At 36.4% G+C, this 18,888-nt stretch overlaps 1 protein-coding gene across 1 annotated transcript in view; it reads right to left on the minus strand.

Annotated features, from left to right (window-relative positions):
* The window catches only part of NEGR1 (neuronal growth regulator 1), an 840,003-nt gene that overhangs the window by 185,504 nt on the left and 635,611 nt on the right, over nt 1-18,888 (minus strand). Inside the window, exon 5 of the mRNA XM_027058871.2 lies at nt 3,309-3,429. Within this exon, the coding sequence (XP_026914672.1) occupies nt 3,309-3,429 (121 nt within the window). The remainder of the gene's footprint in view (nt 1-3,308; nt 3,430-18,888) is intronic.

Below are 18,888 nucleotides of genomic sequence, written 5' to 3' on the forward strand. Positions count from 1 at the left end.
AGAACCTAGAAAGTGATTTGTCCTCAGTAAGCGTTTGTTTCCTTCTTTTCTTTAAATTGTGCTTTATTTTGCAGTTTTTTTTAAAGGTTTTTAGATTATTCTCAGCACACAGAAATGGATTTTATAGGATGTGGAAGAACTATAGGTAGAGATAGGACTAGGGATGTTGAGGTACTGACTTTTTTTTTTTAATTTGCTTGTGTTCATTTATTTGTATTTTATTTGAATGAAGATCTGGCTTTGAAGATCTTAATTTAAAAGAAATGAGTTTTTATAAACATTCTCTTAAGTAGACCTGAAAGAGTAAGTTATTTCTGAATATTTTTGTAAGCTCCAATTAAAAAAGGTCTCTAGGAAACAAAACTTCTCCAGATCTTGTAAAAACTCTGCTACGCTCTGACAGGGTCTCTGACAGCTTCATGTTTCTGTTAGTGACCCTGAGGTCAAGAAAACAGCTCGGAAATGTGCTCTATCTGTTTCTTCTCTGTGTGTCTACCTTGACTCCATTATTTCTGTGTCTTTGACTAAATAAACTCAGAAAGTCTGACTGTTTGTATGTGCAGTCTTTTATTTTGCTAATTCACAAATGACCTGCGATGCCTTTACCCCTGCCATTTAGTATTGACATTTCAAATTATTTTTGATAGTCTCTGAAGTGCCATGACCTACACTAGGTGCATGGACTCTGCATGAAGATTTGCAAGACTTCTTGAGTTCAAATCCCAGATCTGCCACTAACTGTCTGATTTTGTGCAAATGACTTAAAAACACTCCTTGCTTTGGTTTTCCCCACGCAAAAGGTGAGAATAATAATAGTATCTATCTTATCAGTTTGTTGTGAAAATAAACAATGTTTGTTAACAATTTAGAACCCTGCCTGTCAAATAGCAGGTGCTTTTTACATGGATAGTTTTTCATTTTAATGAGATAAATATTTGGATGGCCTGGGCCCAGAAGATAGCATGGTAAACCCACTCAGGGAGTGTAACAACCATCATTCAGCAACTAGAAGCCTTCCCTTTCTTACTCTGCACACATTCTCAAATTTGCTTTATGGTAATTTTGAGGGGAATTTATATACTCAGTGGGATTTGGTAATTTGGGTATTTCCTTAAATATAACCTGAACAAATGACAAATGTGCACTTCACTCTGAAACCAAAGTGTGTTTGCCTTTGACAGGTGCATCTGATTTTCACAGCTCCCAGAATTTCTCTAGGTGTGTGAGTGTGTTGGGAAAGGGCATTGATTGGGGAGAATCAATCCCCTATTTTTTAGCAGTGGTTCTAAACTCCTTTGAAAATGTAATGAAAGCTATAGTCCATCTTTCCAGTAGGGAAAAAAATCACTGAAGCTATGATATGGACACCAATGGGTCCTTTGCTGTTTTTGCTATAGGCCAAGAAAGTGGACTAAGGATTATTGTAGCCTTTTATGACAATGGTTTCTGAATTTAGGAAAGGAAAAGAGAGAAACAGAAAAAAAATTCAGGACATCATTTCACAAAATACTAGAAACCAAAAAAACTTTAACAAAGGAGCTTTCACATGTACTACTAGGGATAATTCCATTAGCCTGTAAGAAAGGTATGACAGGTTCAGCAGTGACTTTGAAAGCTATACTAAATAGTTTGTCATTATTTAAATTGTGCTTTGTGGAGTACCAGGGATTTGGGGGAGGCCCTTGCAAGGACGGTCTGTTAGAAGGGAGGGTTCTGAGCAGATGGAATTGAAATTCTATTCATCCCACATCTAGCAGAGAAGTCCTGCTTTCATAGATATTACTTACTGGGCTTCCATATAAGATAATATTTGAACAAAGGGTTTCATAACTTTCGAGGATTGGGAACCGTTCTTCTAGATATTTGTCTATATAGATAATCACAAACTGGAAGCTTCTCAATCTGGATTATCAGAATCTGAGAAAGGTTATATTGGCTGATATACAATATTGTACAGTAGGGCCAGGGTGACCACAGACCCAATTTATCTACTTCTAAGTATATAAAAATATGGGGCTTCTATGAAGCTACAAAGAGGTAGATTTAGAATTAGTAAAAACGTTAATTAGTAAGAAGAATTAAAAATGGAACACACCAAATTGTGAAAGAGGCTGCATAAAAATAGTTGCAAACAATTTTAGATAAAAGCAGAGCCAGTTATTCGGGTCAAATGGGATAGTTATGGGGATATCGTTTATTGTTAAGGCTGCTGTTGAAGAGGGAGAAGGTCTTCTACAAATCCACTTTTGATTACAGTTTAAGAAAAAAAAATAGCTGCTTATGTCACATCCAGTGTCATCCATTATGGCAATATCTAAGCTCATAATGTCATTTCACCAGTTTTCAGTTCAGACATTTAGCTGTAATTAGTCACGAGCGATGGTATAAGTAAGTAAACCCCATGCATATATGTCAAACAGTACAGAATTGCCAATATTCAGCTTTTTTGGCTATAAATGGCAGTTTCATATGGTCCAATCTAACATTTTCTTGAACACGTTCCTCCCTAGTTTTGAAGCAAAAAAAAATATTATAGATAATATCCTCCCCTCTGCATTACATCTTCCAGTTAACCCACAGGGGTTCCACTCTTCTTTGATGGCTTGATAAGAGCAGCTGAAGAAGTCTGAATGAGCCTACTGGTTGAAAGTAAAGAGAAAGTAGTCAAGTCCTGTCTTCTCTTGTTCAATAGCTCTTGTCAAGGTTTTTCCTGGGGCTCCTCAAGGGGACAATCATATAGAGCTAAAGTTCCAGTAACCCTAAAATCCCCTTGGTTAGTCCTTTAACTATTTATTTTATCTCCTCTACAGGCCCTTTAGTGATAGAATATCTAAAACACAGTGTTCTGTAAAATGAAATGTTAAAATGCCTTGTGGGAGAGTAAGGCAGGTGAAAGGGTTGAGACTTATCAAGGAAGCCAGGCAGAGGCAGCAGCTCCAATTGCTTTTGGAGTGCACTCATGGAAGCTGTGCCCAAGTCCTTTAAAAGCTAGTTTACTTTCCAAGTAAACATGGCTGCCAGCAAGAGCAATGGTGTTCTGGTTCAGAAAAGAAGGGAAGGAATGAAATGCATCAGTAATGTGGGACTTTCAGGCATTTCTGAGATCCTATAAAACCAAAGTGGACATTTCTTCTAGATGCTATTAGCTACTCATCCCTCCCATGTGGGCCCCTTCAGTTTGCCTGCCTGCGAGGAGGCTGCTGAGAATCATTCAAGCCAGTTAAAGAAATGGCTTAAAGTAAGCATCTGAAACACAAACACATTAGCTCAAAGTGCTTGAAACACAGTAATAATCACAAAGTCCTTACTTTTTCTCTCCTTTGTACCATTCAAAGGCCGGAGGCGGCACACCTGCACCTTCGCATCTTATCAATCCACTGCGTCCCGGGGCCACGGTGCCAGATTTAATTTCCTGAATTGTAGGAGCAACTGAAAAAGAAACAAACAAGCAAAGAAACTGGTGGGTAAGTAAAACTAATCTTCAGCAGAAATATAACACACATGTATTTTTATTCCTTCTATATTCAAAGCAATCTTATGCCTGATAGGCCAATGCATCACATCTTCAGTGTTTTATGCTTCTAATACAAGACTAGTCATTTTCAGCTTCATTTTTCACGTTGGACAATAGATGAATGTTCCCAAGAAGTGCAGAGTAAATGCAATACATTTTGGCCATGCTTCCTGTTGGAAAAATGGCATTGTTGAGGGGAACACTTCATCTGTACTCCAGTCAAACTACACTCCCATAATAGCTCTCATTTATTGAGTGATCACTAGGAGCCAGTCACTGGGCTTGCTGCTTTATTTTCACGATTTCCTCACAGTAAACGCTAAGCTGGATGGTATTATCCCAAAACCATAAATATGAAAACTGAAGCTCAGAGAGGTTAAATAATTTGTCTAAGGTCACATAGCTACTTAGCTGCAGGATTTGGGTATAATATTGGCATATTGATTTAGGTATATTGACTCAAAGCCTGAACTCTTACATTATTCTGTGCTTTTTTCTGCTTACTCCCTGTGCTTTAGCACATTAGTTAATTTTTTGGGGGGCGAGGGTTGTTTCTTCTACCTGGAATGCTATTCTTTTCCATTTCTACAAATTCAAGGCCCAATTAGGTATCTCCATGCTCTTTCCTGTTGCTCTGGTTGAAAATAGCTCCCCCTTCTCTGAATAGATTTAAATCTCTCATAATGTATAATGTATACTTTCTATCTTGTATTGTTATTATTTATGGATATGTCAGACTTTCTTGTTAGCTGCTTGAAGGCAGGGTGTCTGGTTCATATTTGCATACTCAGAGATCAAAGCACAGAAAATGATGCATAAAAAGCTTCTTTGTAGCATAGTCACTCCTTTATTTTTTGAAAGGTTATTTACTTTGAAAGAGAGCTAGAGCAGGGAAGGGGCAGAGAGAGAGGGAGAGAAGCCCAATCAGGCTCCGCATTGTCAATGTGAAGCCTGACGCGGGGTTCTGTCTCACAAACTGTGAAATCATGACCGGAGTCAAAATCAAGAGTCAGTTGCTTAATCCACCCAGGCACCCCATAGAGCCACTCCTTTATTCATTAAATAGTTGTTGAGCTATCAATATACGCCTAACATTTCTCAAGGTACAGAGCAGTTACACTCCCTGACTTGATGAAGTTTACATTCTAGATGAAGGGAGGGATGGGAAGATAGACTACAAGCAGCAAATAGAATAAATAAGTAATTTAAATACAATATTAGAAGGTGATAAGAAAATGGTTTAAAAAATTAGAGCAAGATAAGAGGAATTAGAGCAAGGCATGAATTGCAATTTTATGTGGGGTAATCTGAGGAGAATTCATCGAGAAAAGTGAGATTTAAGCAAAAACTAGATGTAGATGAGTGAGTTTTCCCTGTGGCTATCCATAGGAAAAGGCTTCCAGGATGAGAGAACAGCTTGCAGTGAGGCCCTGAGGCTGAAGCAAGCCTGGTTTGTTTGAAAATTACCAAAGATATCCGTGTGGCTGAAGCAAAGAGAAAGAAGGGAGATTTTCAGGAGATAGAGTGTGATGATGGTTAATTGCTGCCAACTTGACTTGGTCACAGTGTCCAACTATTTGCGAAACATTATTTCTGGGTGTGCCTGCTTTTGTATGGAAGTGACCTTCAAATTGGTGGACACAGTAAAGTGTAGGGCCCTCTCCCAATTGGGTGCACATAATACATTCCATTGAAGGCATGAGTAGAACTAAAGGGAGAGGAAAGGAGAATTCACCCCTTCTCTGCCTGACTGCTTGAGCTAAAACATCGGTCTCCTTTCCTTGGACTGAGATTTACACCATTGGCTCCCCCAAATCTCAGGCTTTTGGATTGGACTGAACTATACAGTGACTTTCCTGGGTTTTTCCTGTAGACAGCAATTTGGGGCTCTTCTCAATTTGTATAATCACGTGAGATATTCCTCATAATATAATCTCTTTGTGTGTGTGTGTGTTTGTGTGTGTGTGCGTGTGTGTGTGTATGTGTAGGTATGTGTAAATATGTATGTGTATATCTACCTATCTAGATATCTATAGGTTTTTAGATATAGATGTGTGTGTGTGTGTGTGTGTGTGTGTATACATACATACATACATACATACATACATACATAAATCGGTTCTGTTTCTCTGCTGGACCCTGATACATGGGACCAAAGGATGGAAGCTCAGGTGGACTTTGAGGGCCATTTTAAAGACTTGGCTTTCCTCTGAGTGAAATGGTGAATTACTATAGAAGAGAGATAGAATCTGACTTTAGTTTCAAAGGTATTTTGGCTGCTGCTGTCTTGAGAAAAGACCATAGTGAGGACAGGAGGAAAGCTGAACACTAGTAGGAAACTGTTGCAGTATGCAAGGCAATGATGTTGGCAGCTCAGACTAGGATGGTAGCACTAAAGGTAGTGAAAGTAATTGGCTTTAGAGTCGATTGTAAAGTTGAAGCCAATAAGATTTCCCTAACAGACTTAAAAAATGAGAGAGGAATCCATGGTGACTTCATTGGGTTTAACTGCAAAGTTAGAATACCTATTGTCTGAGATGGGTAAGATAGTAAGTCAGTGAATTTGGGAGAGAAACATTAGAAGTTTTATGCATGTGTGATTTTTTAAAAGTTTATTTATTATTGAGGCACCTGGGTGGCTCAGTTAGATAAGCATCTGACTTCAGCTCAGGTCATGATCTCATGGTTCATGGGTTCAAACCCCACGCTGGGCTCTGTGCTGACAACTGAGAGACTGTAGCCTGCTTCAGATTCTGTGTCTCCCTTTCTCTCTGCCCCTCTCCTGTTCCCACTCTGTCTCTTTTTCTCAAAAATAAATAAACACTAACAAAAATTTTTTAAAAAAGCTTATTTATTTTGAGGGAGAGAGAGCACAAGCAGGGGAGGGGAAAAGAGAGGGAGAGAGAGAATCCTAAGCATGGTGTGGAGCCTGATGTGGGGCTTGAACTCACGAACTGTGAGATCATGACCTGAGCTGAAAACCAGAAAACCAAGAAGTCAAATGCTTAACTGACTGAGCCACAGGTGCCCCGTATTTCTTAGAGCAAATTTCAGTTCACACAAAACTGAGTGGAAGGTACAGAGATATTCCATTTACTCCTTGCCCCAATATATGCATAGCCTCTCTGTTATTGACACCCTCTACACCACAGCAGTACATTTGTTATAGATGATGAACCTACATTGACACATCATTATCACCTAAAATCCATAGTTTACATTAGATTTCACTCTTGGTGTTGTATATACTATGGGTTTAGGCAAGAGCATAATGACATATAACTATCATTATAATATCATACAAATTATTTTCACTGCCCTAGAAATCTTCTGTGCTGTATTAATCTCTACCACCCCTCCACTCTTGGAAACCACTGATCTTTTCATTGTCTCCAAAGTTTTGCATTTTCCAGTATGTTAAATTGTTGTAATCATAGAGTATGTAACCTTTTCAGATTGGCTTCTTTCACTTAGTGATATGTATTTAAGTTTTCTCCATGTCTTTTCATGGCTTGATAGAGCAATTGTTTTTATCATGGAATAATATTCCATCATCTGGACATCCCACAGCTTATTCATCCATTTGCTTGCTAAAAAAATCTTGATTGCTTCCGAGTTGGAAATTATAAATAAAGCTCCTATAAACATCCATGCACAAGTTTTGTGTACATTAAATTTTAAATTCTTTGGCTAACTGCCAAGGAGTGAAATTATTGGATCATATGATAAGGTTACGTTTAGTTTTGTAAGAAACCACCACACTGTTTTCCAAATGGTTCTATAATTCTGTGTTCCCACCAGCGATGTATGGGAGCTCCTGTTGTTCCGCATCCTTGCCAGCACTTGTAGCTGTCAGTGTTCCAGATTTAGGTTTTTCTACTGCATGTGTAGTGGTATCTCATTGTTTTAATTTGCATTTCATTGCTGACATAAGATGCAGAACATCTTTTCATATACTTATTTGCCATCCGTATATCTTCGGCAAAGTGTCTGTTAAGGTCTATGGCCCATTTTTTAATCGGATTGTTTGTATTTTTGTTGTTGAGTTTTAACAGTTCTTTGTATATTTTGGATAACAGTCCTTTGTCAGATGTGCCTTTTACAAATATTTTTCTCCCGGTGTGTAGCTTTTCTTTTCATACTTTTAATAGTGTGTTTCACAGATCCCCAAATTCTAATTTTAATGAAGTCCAGCTTATCAATTATTTCTTCCATGGATTGTGCATGCCTTTTGGTGTTGCAGCCAGAAAGTCATCACCTATCCCAAGGTCATCTAGATTTTCTCCTATGTAATCTTCTAGGAGTTTTATATGAATATCTGTTTTCATAAATATTTTATTTTCCATCAATCTTTTGAACATAGTATATATTTTAAATAACACTATGGGAAAGTTGTCAACACAACAGCAACCTTGAAAATGCAAATACTAATTCATTCAGACAAATGACCTGAGTAAGTGTGCACTCTGGATATATTTTAGATTTCTTTAGAAAGCAATAAAAAGTACAGAGTTTAATGATTTTTCAATATGCAGTGAATATGAAAACTGTAAACACTCTTACTACCGAACAGTGCCTTTCCTTTTAAAAATACCCTAGCAAATTCATCATTTTCTGTTAAGGGTGATACTTCACTTTGAAATTGCAGCACCTCCATTTCTCTGTGGTGTTTTTATTCCTAATAGTAATAGTTCAATACAGTTCTGGAAAAAAAAACTTGCAAAGAAATATTTTTATTAAAGTGCTTGCTAATAACTTGGTGAAAAATAATAAAGAAAATGTTTACCAAAAATATTTGAAGAAGAAATAGTTATGAGGTGATACATATGCACATTTATATAGGTATATATGTAGTATATATGTAAATATGTAAATATATTACACATATACATATATATGTCTATGTATATATGTGTAGGTTTGTGTGTATATACATATACATACAAATATATGTATATCCACACACTTTCATATAAGAAATCGCTTACTAAATTTAATTATATTTATAAAGCAAAGATTCACATCCTCCCATAAAAGGCAATAAAATATACAAAATACGTCTATACATAAAAGCTTACTTATTTGTCAATTATTATGACGCTGTTTTGCCTGTGAGAGGCATTGGTAGGATTGCATTTCCACCCTTGTTCTCATAGGCTTTAATCTCTCCTTCTCTCCCTGTCACACTAAGAGGGCATAATCTTTTATGATATCCAACTATTACTGAAGATGAAATAACCATATGGAACAGGAGATCCATCACAAGCTTCTATTGATAACCTGGTTAGTTTAATTACTCTCTTGTTTGTCAAGGGGGCCATGACTCATTACAAACAAAACCATGAAATCCGGAACATTGCCTGAAAACCCATGCGTAATGAACTGAAATAAAACCTAATTTGTCATTAAAAGGCTTTTTTATGCAGTTGTTTGTGCATATGGCTCAACACTAGGTGCTTTACCACACAAGTTAAAGGGACATGATCCTGTTGTCTAGAGGTTCACAGGTTGCTGTGATGGACACTGAAAATAGAAAAATGCCTAAAATGTCATCGGAAGCATACATGAAGAATAAGTCCAGAGTTAACACTGCACATAAGAAAAACTTCTAAGAACGTTCTTTTTGTGTGTGTGTTAGAGGATGAAAGGGCTGTGGGCTGTGGGTAATCAATATGGAGAAGGCAGTCTCATATAGATTTCATTTGGGGGTTAAAAATTATACACTTAACATAGAAGGCTCTATTTATTGCTTTTTCTTGGGGACACAGATGAACCTTTATTCACATTATTCTACCTCTTTTAAAAATAACTGTTCAAGAAGAAGTGGATTTATCCACCTATCTATTTTTCATCACTTTATCAATTAAACAAATATTTTTATTAGGGACCATGTTAATGAAAATAAGTCATATTTCTGGCCTCATAGGGCTAACATTTTTGAAGGGTGTGTGTATGTGTATGCCTGTACATGCACGTACAAAAAGTAAATTAAAAAAAGTAAATAAATAAATAAATAGTAAGAAAGTTGTATGAACTAAGATGGAAATTGAGCAGAGTAAAAGAAAAAAGTAATATCAAGATGTGTTGCTTTATATGGTGCAGTCATAAAGGTCCTTATTGATAAGGCAATATTTGAACAGAGAATTGCATGATGTGAGAAAAGGAATCATGTGGTAATATATAGTAAGTTATGATAATAAAAAGAAATAGAAAAGGGAAAAGATTTGAATTGAGAGTATGCTTGAGGTGGAAACATACTTAACAGGTTTAAATGGTCATCACAGTTTAAGCAGATGAGTGAGAGGAAGAATCAGAAGGGAAGATTGGGCAGGCAGCTGGGGCTTAGGTTGTGTAGAGTCTGGTAACCCATGGTAAAGCCTCTGAATTTTGTTCTAAGGAGATGAGGTTTTAGAGATTTTGAGCAGAGTGACAATCATTTGATTAGTATTTCATAAATATTCTTTGGCTGCTGAATGGATCATGGTCTGTAGAGAGGCATGAGGGGAAACAGGCAGAACAGCTAGGAGGCTGTTGCAGTAATTTTTAGGATGATGAGAAAGTCATTGGCCAATCCATAAAAAAGGAAGGAATTGAGAGAAAATTTAATTAAATAGATCATTGGTCACATTGGACCTGAGTCAACTCATTTTAGTTAACTGGCAGTGACAGGGCATTTGTAGTGAAATTCCAAGTTTATCTCATTCTGAACCTTATTATTTTGTGTAAATAAAAGAGTTCTATGGCCACAGAAATGTCTGATTATACCCAGCAGGTTTCTTTTCTAGAGCACATCTCAGAGACTGATGTGCAAGTATGCGTTATGAATATTGTAGGGTATGAAGTTTTTCCCAAACTTATGAGACCATGCAATTGTATAAGGTTTTGTATAAGGAACTGTATACTGGAGTACAGTGGGTTTAATATTTCTTGGGAGACATTCTGGGTATGTTGGATAGTGGCACTAGTAGATGTGTGAGGTCTAGTTCACATCCTATATTACATGATTCATTACTTTCAGGTTAAATCATCTCTGGTTCAACAGGTTTCTATGTGCTCATGAGTTGTAATGTACTCAGGAATTTTATGTGAGGAAAAGGCCTCAATTAATTGCATCATAGTATGGTATATAGTTGCTTATTTGCCAGAAATATATACCTCACAACAATTATGATTAATTAAGTCTCAAACTGGAGCTATAATAATGAATTATAAGTATGCTTAGCTAAGTTGTATAAAATACTTATTTTCTACCAAAAAATGTTCTGTGTTTTAAGGAAGCATATTGGGCCCTTCCTAGAAGAGATAACCAAATGCTAAAATCTAAATGACTGCTTCCAGAACTTACTTGTTTTACCATCACACTCCATTACTCTGTGAATTTTGGCCCTGACCCAGGAGTGTATGCTGCTTTTTTAGGGAATGGTAGTGTAAATGTGGGCTTCTGCATGCATTTGTGTTTCTAGAACTGTTTTTATTTCCATGAAGACAGTTTTTGTTTTGCTCAGATGTAACTTCTTTCAATTATACCAAAGTAGCAGATAGGGTGACTACCTGAGCCTCTCAATTTCATAAGTACAATGGCATCCTTTGGAATAGACAAATTTGTGTGCACTGCTGAAATGTAGGCATACCATTCTTGTATCAAATCATATACGGCTGTGAGCTGAAGCAATTGTATACTGAAACAAATCAATTTTAGAGAAATGTTATTAACAGATGTGAGGAACAGCAAAGAACAGATGTTGGGAAAAGCCAGCAGTGAAAGGGTCAAGAAGGGGTATTTAACACCTGTGTGATTAGATGCTCATAAAAGAGGAGTCTTCCCTTTTCATTTACTCAGTGGGATTACTTCCATTCATTGTTTAGCCAGTCATTTCAGGATGAAGATAATTAAAGGTTCTTCATCCAAAACTCCAGGCTCTGCAGGTGCAAGCAACAGAACCTTTGCACTTGGCACCCAGTAAGCCTAATCAAGATTCAAGTTTTCTTAGTTACATGACAATAGCCACAAAGACCTTCTTCCTCTCTTGTCATTCTCAATGGGAGTTTTGGTTTTGTACAGAGTCTTATTATCAAAAAGATGAGTGAATCCAAGAATTATTTCAATAGCCTTAGTGAATTGAGGTAGTTCAAAAGAAACTTCATAGCTCCAGTGGCAAACAAATTGACACCATCCCACTCCCTCAAAATGATGGACAAAATGAGGAAGGTGCTGTATTAAATAGTCACAACAATAAAGAAGAGTGAGGAATAGTAAAATGAGGAAGGTGCTGTATTAAATAGTCACAACAATAAAGAAGAGTGAGGAATAGTAAAGAGAAGTAAATCATGAGGAAATCTGTCCTATAGAAGCTACATAGGAAAACACTGGGCTAAATAATCATGCTGATGTTGATCTAAATTTTAGACCTTGTGAGATACACTAAGGCAGCCTCAGTCAAATGAATACTCTTCAAAAAAATTTTAAGGTACCCAGTACATACTAGAGAACACAATATAGGATGTGCTGAATACACAATTGTTACAGATGTGAATAATGATAGTTGAAAAATTTCTTCCTTGAAGATAGGTTTCACCGTAAGGTAAGAAATAATGGCAATCTTTCAAAGGCTGTCATAGATCTCACAGAAATGGATCACAAGGTCAATAAACCCTTCCCATGAAGCAAATATGTCCTTGCCTTACGGACTAATTTGATTCTAAAGAAAGCTGAGAACTCCATGTTATTGTTAAGAGAACATTTTAAAATAATTTATCTAGCCAGTTTTTTAAAAAATGAAACTATTGAAATATAATTGAAAACTAATCTTCATGACCTAAAGGACTTTCACATTGAATCACACCTCTGCTCAGTTTTCACAGGGGATGAAAATAGTACAGTTTGTAATGTACTTCCAGATTCCTCAAGACCTTAAACATTTACACAGTCATGAAATAGTGCAGTGAAAAGGTTTTTTCTTTTCAAACAAAAGTGGTTGTAACATTCATTCTCTGAGTTATTTAACCCTTCTAAATCCTAGTTTTCTCCTCCGTAAAATAAATAGTGCCTACTTCATAGGATTGCTGTATAGACAACATAAAACACTTCATGGAAGGTCAGAAATAACCTCACAATTATATGGTCAACTAATCTTCAACAAAGGAGGCAAGAATATACAATGGGAAAAAGTCAGTCTCTTTAAAATGTGTTGGGGATACTGGATAGCTACATGCAAAAGAATGAAACAGGACCACTTTCTCACACCATACACAAATATAAACTCAAAATTGATTAAGAATCTAAACGTGAGAATTGAAGCCATGAAAATTCTAGAAGAGAGTACAGGCAGTAATTTCTCTGACATAAGCTGTAACATTTTTTCTAGATATGTCTACTGAGGCAAGGGAAACACAAGCAAAAACAAACTATTGGGCTTTAGTCAAAATAAAAAGCTTCTGCACAGCAAAGGAAATGACCAACAAAAATAAAAGACAACGTGCTGAATGGGGAGAGATATTTGCAAATGCCATATCTGATAAAGGGTCAGTGTCCAAAATACATAAAGAATTTATATGACTCAACACCCATAAAGCCAAATAATTCGATTAAAAAATGGGCAGAAGACATGAACAGACATTTCTCCAAAGAAGATGGCCAACAGACACATGGAAAGATGCTCAACATACTCATCATCAAGGAAATGCAAATCAAAACCACAATGACATATCACCTCATACCTGTCAGAATAGCTAAAATAAAAAACTCAAGAAAAAATAAGTGTTAAGAATGTGGAGAAAAAGGAACCCTCCTATACTGTTGGTAGGAATACAACCTGGTGTAGCCGCTGTAGAAGACAGTTTGGGGTTCCTCAAAAAATTAAAAATAGAGGGGTGCCTGGGTGGCTCAGTTGGTTAACTGCCTGACTCTTGGTTTCATCTCATGTCATGATCTCACAGTTTGTGAGTTTGGGCCCCACATCGGGCTCTGCACTGACAGCATGGAGCCTGCTTAGAATTCTCTCTCCTCTCTCTCTGCCCCTCATCTACTTGCACTATCTCTGTCTCCCTCAAAATAAATAACTAAACTTAAAAAAAATTAAAAATAGAATAATCCTACAATCCAGGAATCACACTATTGGGTAGTTACCCAAAGAACACCAAAACACTAATTCAAAGGGATATATGCACCCCTACGTTTATTGCAGCATTATTAAAACTAGCCAAATAATGAAAGCAGCCCACGTGTCCACAGACAGATGAATGGATAAAGATGTGGTCTATATATACAATGACATAATATTTAACCAGAGAGAGAGAGAGAGAGAGAGAGAGATCTTGCCATTTGCAACAACATGGATGGAGCTAGAGAGTATAATGCGACACAAAATAAGCCAGTCAGAGAAAGACAAATACCATATGATTTCACTCATATGTGGAATTTAAGAAACCAAAAAAATGAACAAAGACGAGAGAGAGAGAGAGAGAGAGAGAGAGAGAGAGAGAGAGAGAGACAAACCAAAAAGCAGACTCTGCACTATAGAGAACAAAGAGATGGTTACCAGAGGGGAGGTGGAAGGGGGGATGGGTAAAATAGGTGAAGAGGATTAAGAGTAGAAAGTAAACTTATTTTGATGAGCACTGAGTAATATATGGAATTGTTGAATCACTATATGGTACAACTGAAACTAACAGAACACTGTGTATTAACTATACTGGATTTAAAATAATAAAAAAAAACCCATAAAACATCATGAAAAGTGCTCACCCTAGTGCTTTGCACTGAGTTAACAGCCAATAATAACATTAATTATTTTTAAACAGGTATTATTACTAGTGAATAGGATATCACAGTCTTGCTCCCTTTAAAACATGAGATCATGATAAGATATGGATAGAAAGGGAACTAATTTTTAAAACGTTCATTGTCTAGAACGGCAAGCATGTGACTGATTTAATTAAAGGCCAGACCAGTATCACTTTTTTTTTTTTATAATTTTTAAAGTTTATTTATTTTTGAGAAGAAGACAGAGTGTGATCGGGCAAGGGGCAGAGAGAGAGAGGGAGACACAGAATCTGAAGCAGGCTCCAGGCTCTGAGCTGTCAGCAGAGCCTGAAGTGGGCTCGAACCACGAACTGTGAGATCATGACCTGAGCCAAAGTCCGACTCTGAACCGACTGAGCCACCCAGGCGCCCCATGGACCAGTATCACTTTTTAGTCTCCCAGAATTTCATCTATTCCCTACCATATAATTGTAGTTAACCAAGAAAATTTTCTTTGAAAGGCATTTGTGATAGACCTTGTATAATTTCTCAATGACCAAAAAGTAAGAGGCTTAGGTTCAATAATGTGATAGAACATCAAAAGTGTATGGAACACAAAGGTGTTCTTTCTAGAAAGATAGGCAATTGTGGACATACATTATGTGTTAAGGCATATAAAAGATCAATGTATCGATTCAGTTAAGCTTATGATGAGATCATTTTCTCTTTCACAAGAAAGACAATGAAAAGTGGAATTTCACATTAAATTCACATGAATTTCACATAAGATTGACTTCAGTGGTTTTATTAAAGGTTCAATATCCATCTCAGTGTACTAAGCTGTGGTCTCTGATTCCCTTATGTTTGCACAGGTGCATAACAAGCTAACTATTTTGTAAAATATTCCAGAGCTAAGATATATAAGTGCATATTAAATCTGATTTTAGGGACATTGGTAAAGGACCTTGCACTAGTCCCCTAAACCCACAAAGAGAAAAATCTGTTCATTGTTTAAAACTACAACATATGGGATTCTTTTTCTAAACTCCTGGTTTAATGCTATAACTCTTTCAAGGGGGTTAAATATACTTAAGCTTTCCTCAGTCATATATATTGTGGTGTGAGTGGTCTGATATTGTGCTGATCATGAGGGTACATCTGTTAGAGGCTGTTGAAAGATGGATGGTTGGGTTATCTGTGACTCATGAATAAGTAGATAAAAGAACAGTAAGGAGATAAAAGGGTTATATAATGAGGAGTTTGTTGGTGCTTAGGCAGAACTCATTCACATCATGCTTTTGGCAAGGGTCAGCAGTAGTGAAATTACAGCTTGAAGTAGCTGTCCTTATAGTCAGCAATGCTCACTTCAGTGATGCATCCACTGTAAAATATGTCTGAGATTTATTGGGCCACCAGCTGTATCAATAGGAATTAAATGGTTCACTGTTTTCCTAGCTGTTCACCAAACTTTCTTTCTTTAGACTTTATTCATGATTTGATCTCTTCTCTGTTGTCAGTCATGCTGAAATTATAGCTGAATGTGATTGATTTGGATACAGTGGACAAGTTTGCAAGAATTTTGAAGTTGGGTTCTCCAAAGGCATCTCTATTCTCAGCACGTATGATCTTGCAACACAAGTTGCCCATCAGTACAAACCTTCCGAGTCTCTAAATGTTTGCATACATTTTTTTCATGTTGAAGCTATTATGAATTTCATGATATAAAAATTATTTTTAGTGAATACCTCCAAAATAAAGAATAGAAGAGTTCAGATGCTCTCTTTAGGTTACTTCTAAAACATGAAAATATTCTGGGAATTTTTTTTCTCATGGGGAAAACCTTCTAGTTATATTAATCGGTCAAGACATGTTATTTAAGCTTCTATTATGTTTATTGTTATGGTTTAAGTCATGGTACATTTTCAAAAGATTAGAAATGATCTCTCAGAATACAAATAAACGAGACATATATAAATTTAAGATTTTTGTAGTCAGTCAATGTAAAAACTACTAGTAAAGATATACTAGGTAATAGATGGGGATAATGTTGGTGGAACTTTTCCTTAGGCTAATTCTCAGCAGATCACATTTCCCTCTGACTTCAGGGCCAGCTTCCTCCAAGGACCTACTAGTAAACCTGAAGGCACCAGGGGACCTTGGGCTGGTATGTGACTTCTGCCCTCTGCAGAATAATCAGTGAATTAGATTTCTTAGTTGACGAAACGGTTTATTATTTCTTCTTGTTTCTGTGGCCTTCAATAATCTTAAAATAGCATATTTAAAAAGTTGATTAAAATTCAATTATTAAAATTGTTTAATTCTGAAAAATGAATAATTCATATTGCTAATATATTCCAAAGAATTACTTTCCAAACATACTGTCTTGGAGGAAGAGAAAAGAAAGGCTTTGAGTAGCTAGGAAAAAAAAGGAAATTAAGAAAAAAAAATTTATGTCATAGAAATATAGTTGTAAACTACCCATTTCTTCTTGTTTACTGCCCTCAAATGCATGAGGGAAAATGTTATAATTCTAGCAAGACTATAGGAGATGTATTAAGCGAGTTGACATTTTTTAAAACTATATGCACAGATTCCCTAGTAAGAAAATGAACATTAAACTGAACCACTTCTACCTCTCCATGTATTTTGAGGTGGCAATCAGCTGTGTGCACGGACCTGCATCCTGGAGTTTGCAGTGTTATAGAATTTCTATACGGTTCAAAGAGTAAAGAAACAGAGGTCATGACTGTGGAACAGATGTGCTTCATCCATCGACTCGCTCTGAACTTATGAACAGGAGAAAAATAACGGAGCAGGAAGTGATACTAGTTGTAGAATTGAGAGGTAATTTTTCTCCCATTTGAAAAACACAGTTTTAGACACTTCTATTTATGGATAAAGAAAGCCAAATCAGAGCAAACACAGTAAGGGTAACTAAGAGCAAAAGAATAAGAAGATATAAAGTAGGAGAGACATTTACCTACAAATAGTGTAGCTTAAAGAAATAAAAAGATGTGGGAGGAGGGATGGCAGAAAACTGTAATTTTCAGAAACAATAGCATAGGTTTATTTGGAACTAAGAATGTTTAACAAGGGAAAAATGTCATTCTTCTAAGATGATTAGATAAAACGTGGTATGAGAAAACTCTGCCTAACAGCAAAAGTAATTTGACAACTGAAGGGTGTGTCAGGAAAGGGAAAGTCTGACTGACAAATAAGAAATTCCATGTCAGCAAGAGTAGCACATAAATAAATTATTAGAGAAAATGTTTAGGCTCTTTCCTCCTCTGCTCGGAAATATATTTTGCCCCAAATGCAGCTGATACCCTCCTTATAATCTCAATCTTATTTACTGCCTCTTAGGTCAAAATCAGTAGATTCCTCACTATTTATTGCTCTCATCCTGCAAAGCTTATCTGTGCATTTGATGAACAGTTACTATTGCCATTTCATCAAAGTCATTACAAAACATTTCCAAGTCTTGAGAGACTGTAATCTTGTAGATTCTGCCTTTAAAGTGCATCTTATCATTCCTTATCACCCCATAGCTATCACGCTGGGGCAAGCCAACATCACCTCTGGCTTGAAATATTGGAAGTTTCCTAAATGGAGTCCCCCTGCTTTTACCCTTGCTCCCTATATTGGCCATTCTCAATATAGAACGATAGCGTTTCTGATAAAACAAGTCAAATTCTCAATCTTGCTACTACACACAGCCACACCCTGGCTTTTCCTTCCATTCAGAATACAAGTCAAATGCATTACAGTGGTCCACAAAACCTTAAACAATCTGACTCTCCTGTACCGCCCCCCCCGTCTCTCTCATTCTCTGACCACATTTCTGTCCACTCTCTTTCTTGCCCAATATTCTCTGGCCACACTACATGATATGACATGGACATGGACATATGAAATAGGGACAACCAAGAATTCCCTACCTTAGGTTCCTTATACTTGGTATTTCCTCAGCATAAAATACTCAACCCTCAGATATATTCATTTCTTGCTTGCATCCTCATTGCTTCCAGTTGGTGCTCCAATTCTACCACATTGAAGGGACTTCTCTGTCTATATAAAATGATAATACTGCTCCCTTACCCTACAGCTCCTTCCTTCCATCCTCATTGTTCTCTCTACCAATGATTTCCACCTGACACAGTATATATTTACTTCTTTATTTGCTGATTGCCTCTTTTCCTTCATTGGAAAATATAATCCATGAAGAATCAGTCTTGTCTTGTTCAGTGATGTATCCTAGGCTAGTGCCTGGAACATAGTAGGCACTCAAAAAATAAAAGATACATTATTTCTATCTAATGAATAAAATCTTAAAACAACCATTCAATTCTCTATTACAAAAATGTGACATATCGTAAGCCAAGGCAGATGTCATAGTGTTATTTCTCTTTCATGAGTAGAAAATTTTTGTAGCATTATCATTTGTATGTGTAAAATCTCTAATACTGTGTGCCTCCAAAATGAATAACGTAATGTCTGCAAATATATCACCTTAGTGTTTTTGATAAGTTTTTCTATATAACAATATCATATTTTTCTCATCTCTTCATACTGAGTTAAATTAATATATACCTGCGTGTATGCATATATATTTTTAACATACATTAAATATATT

This window comes from Acinonyx jubatus, chromosome C1 (genome assembly GCF_027475565.1).
Source record: "Acinonyx jubatus isolate Ajub_Pintada_27869175 chromosome C1, VMU_Ajub_asm_v1.0, whole genome shotgun sequence".
In the NCBI taxonomy this organism is placed as follows: Eukaryota; Metazoa; Chordata; class Mammalia; order Carnivora; family Felidae; genus Acinonyx; species Acinonyx jubatus.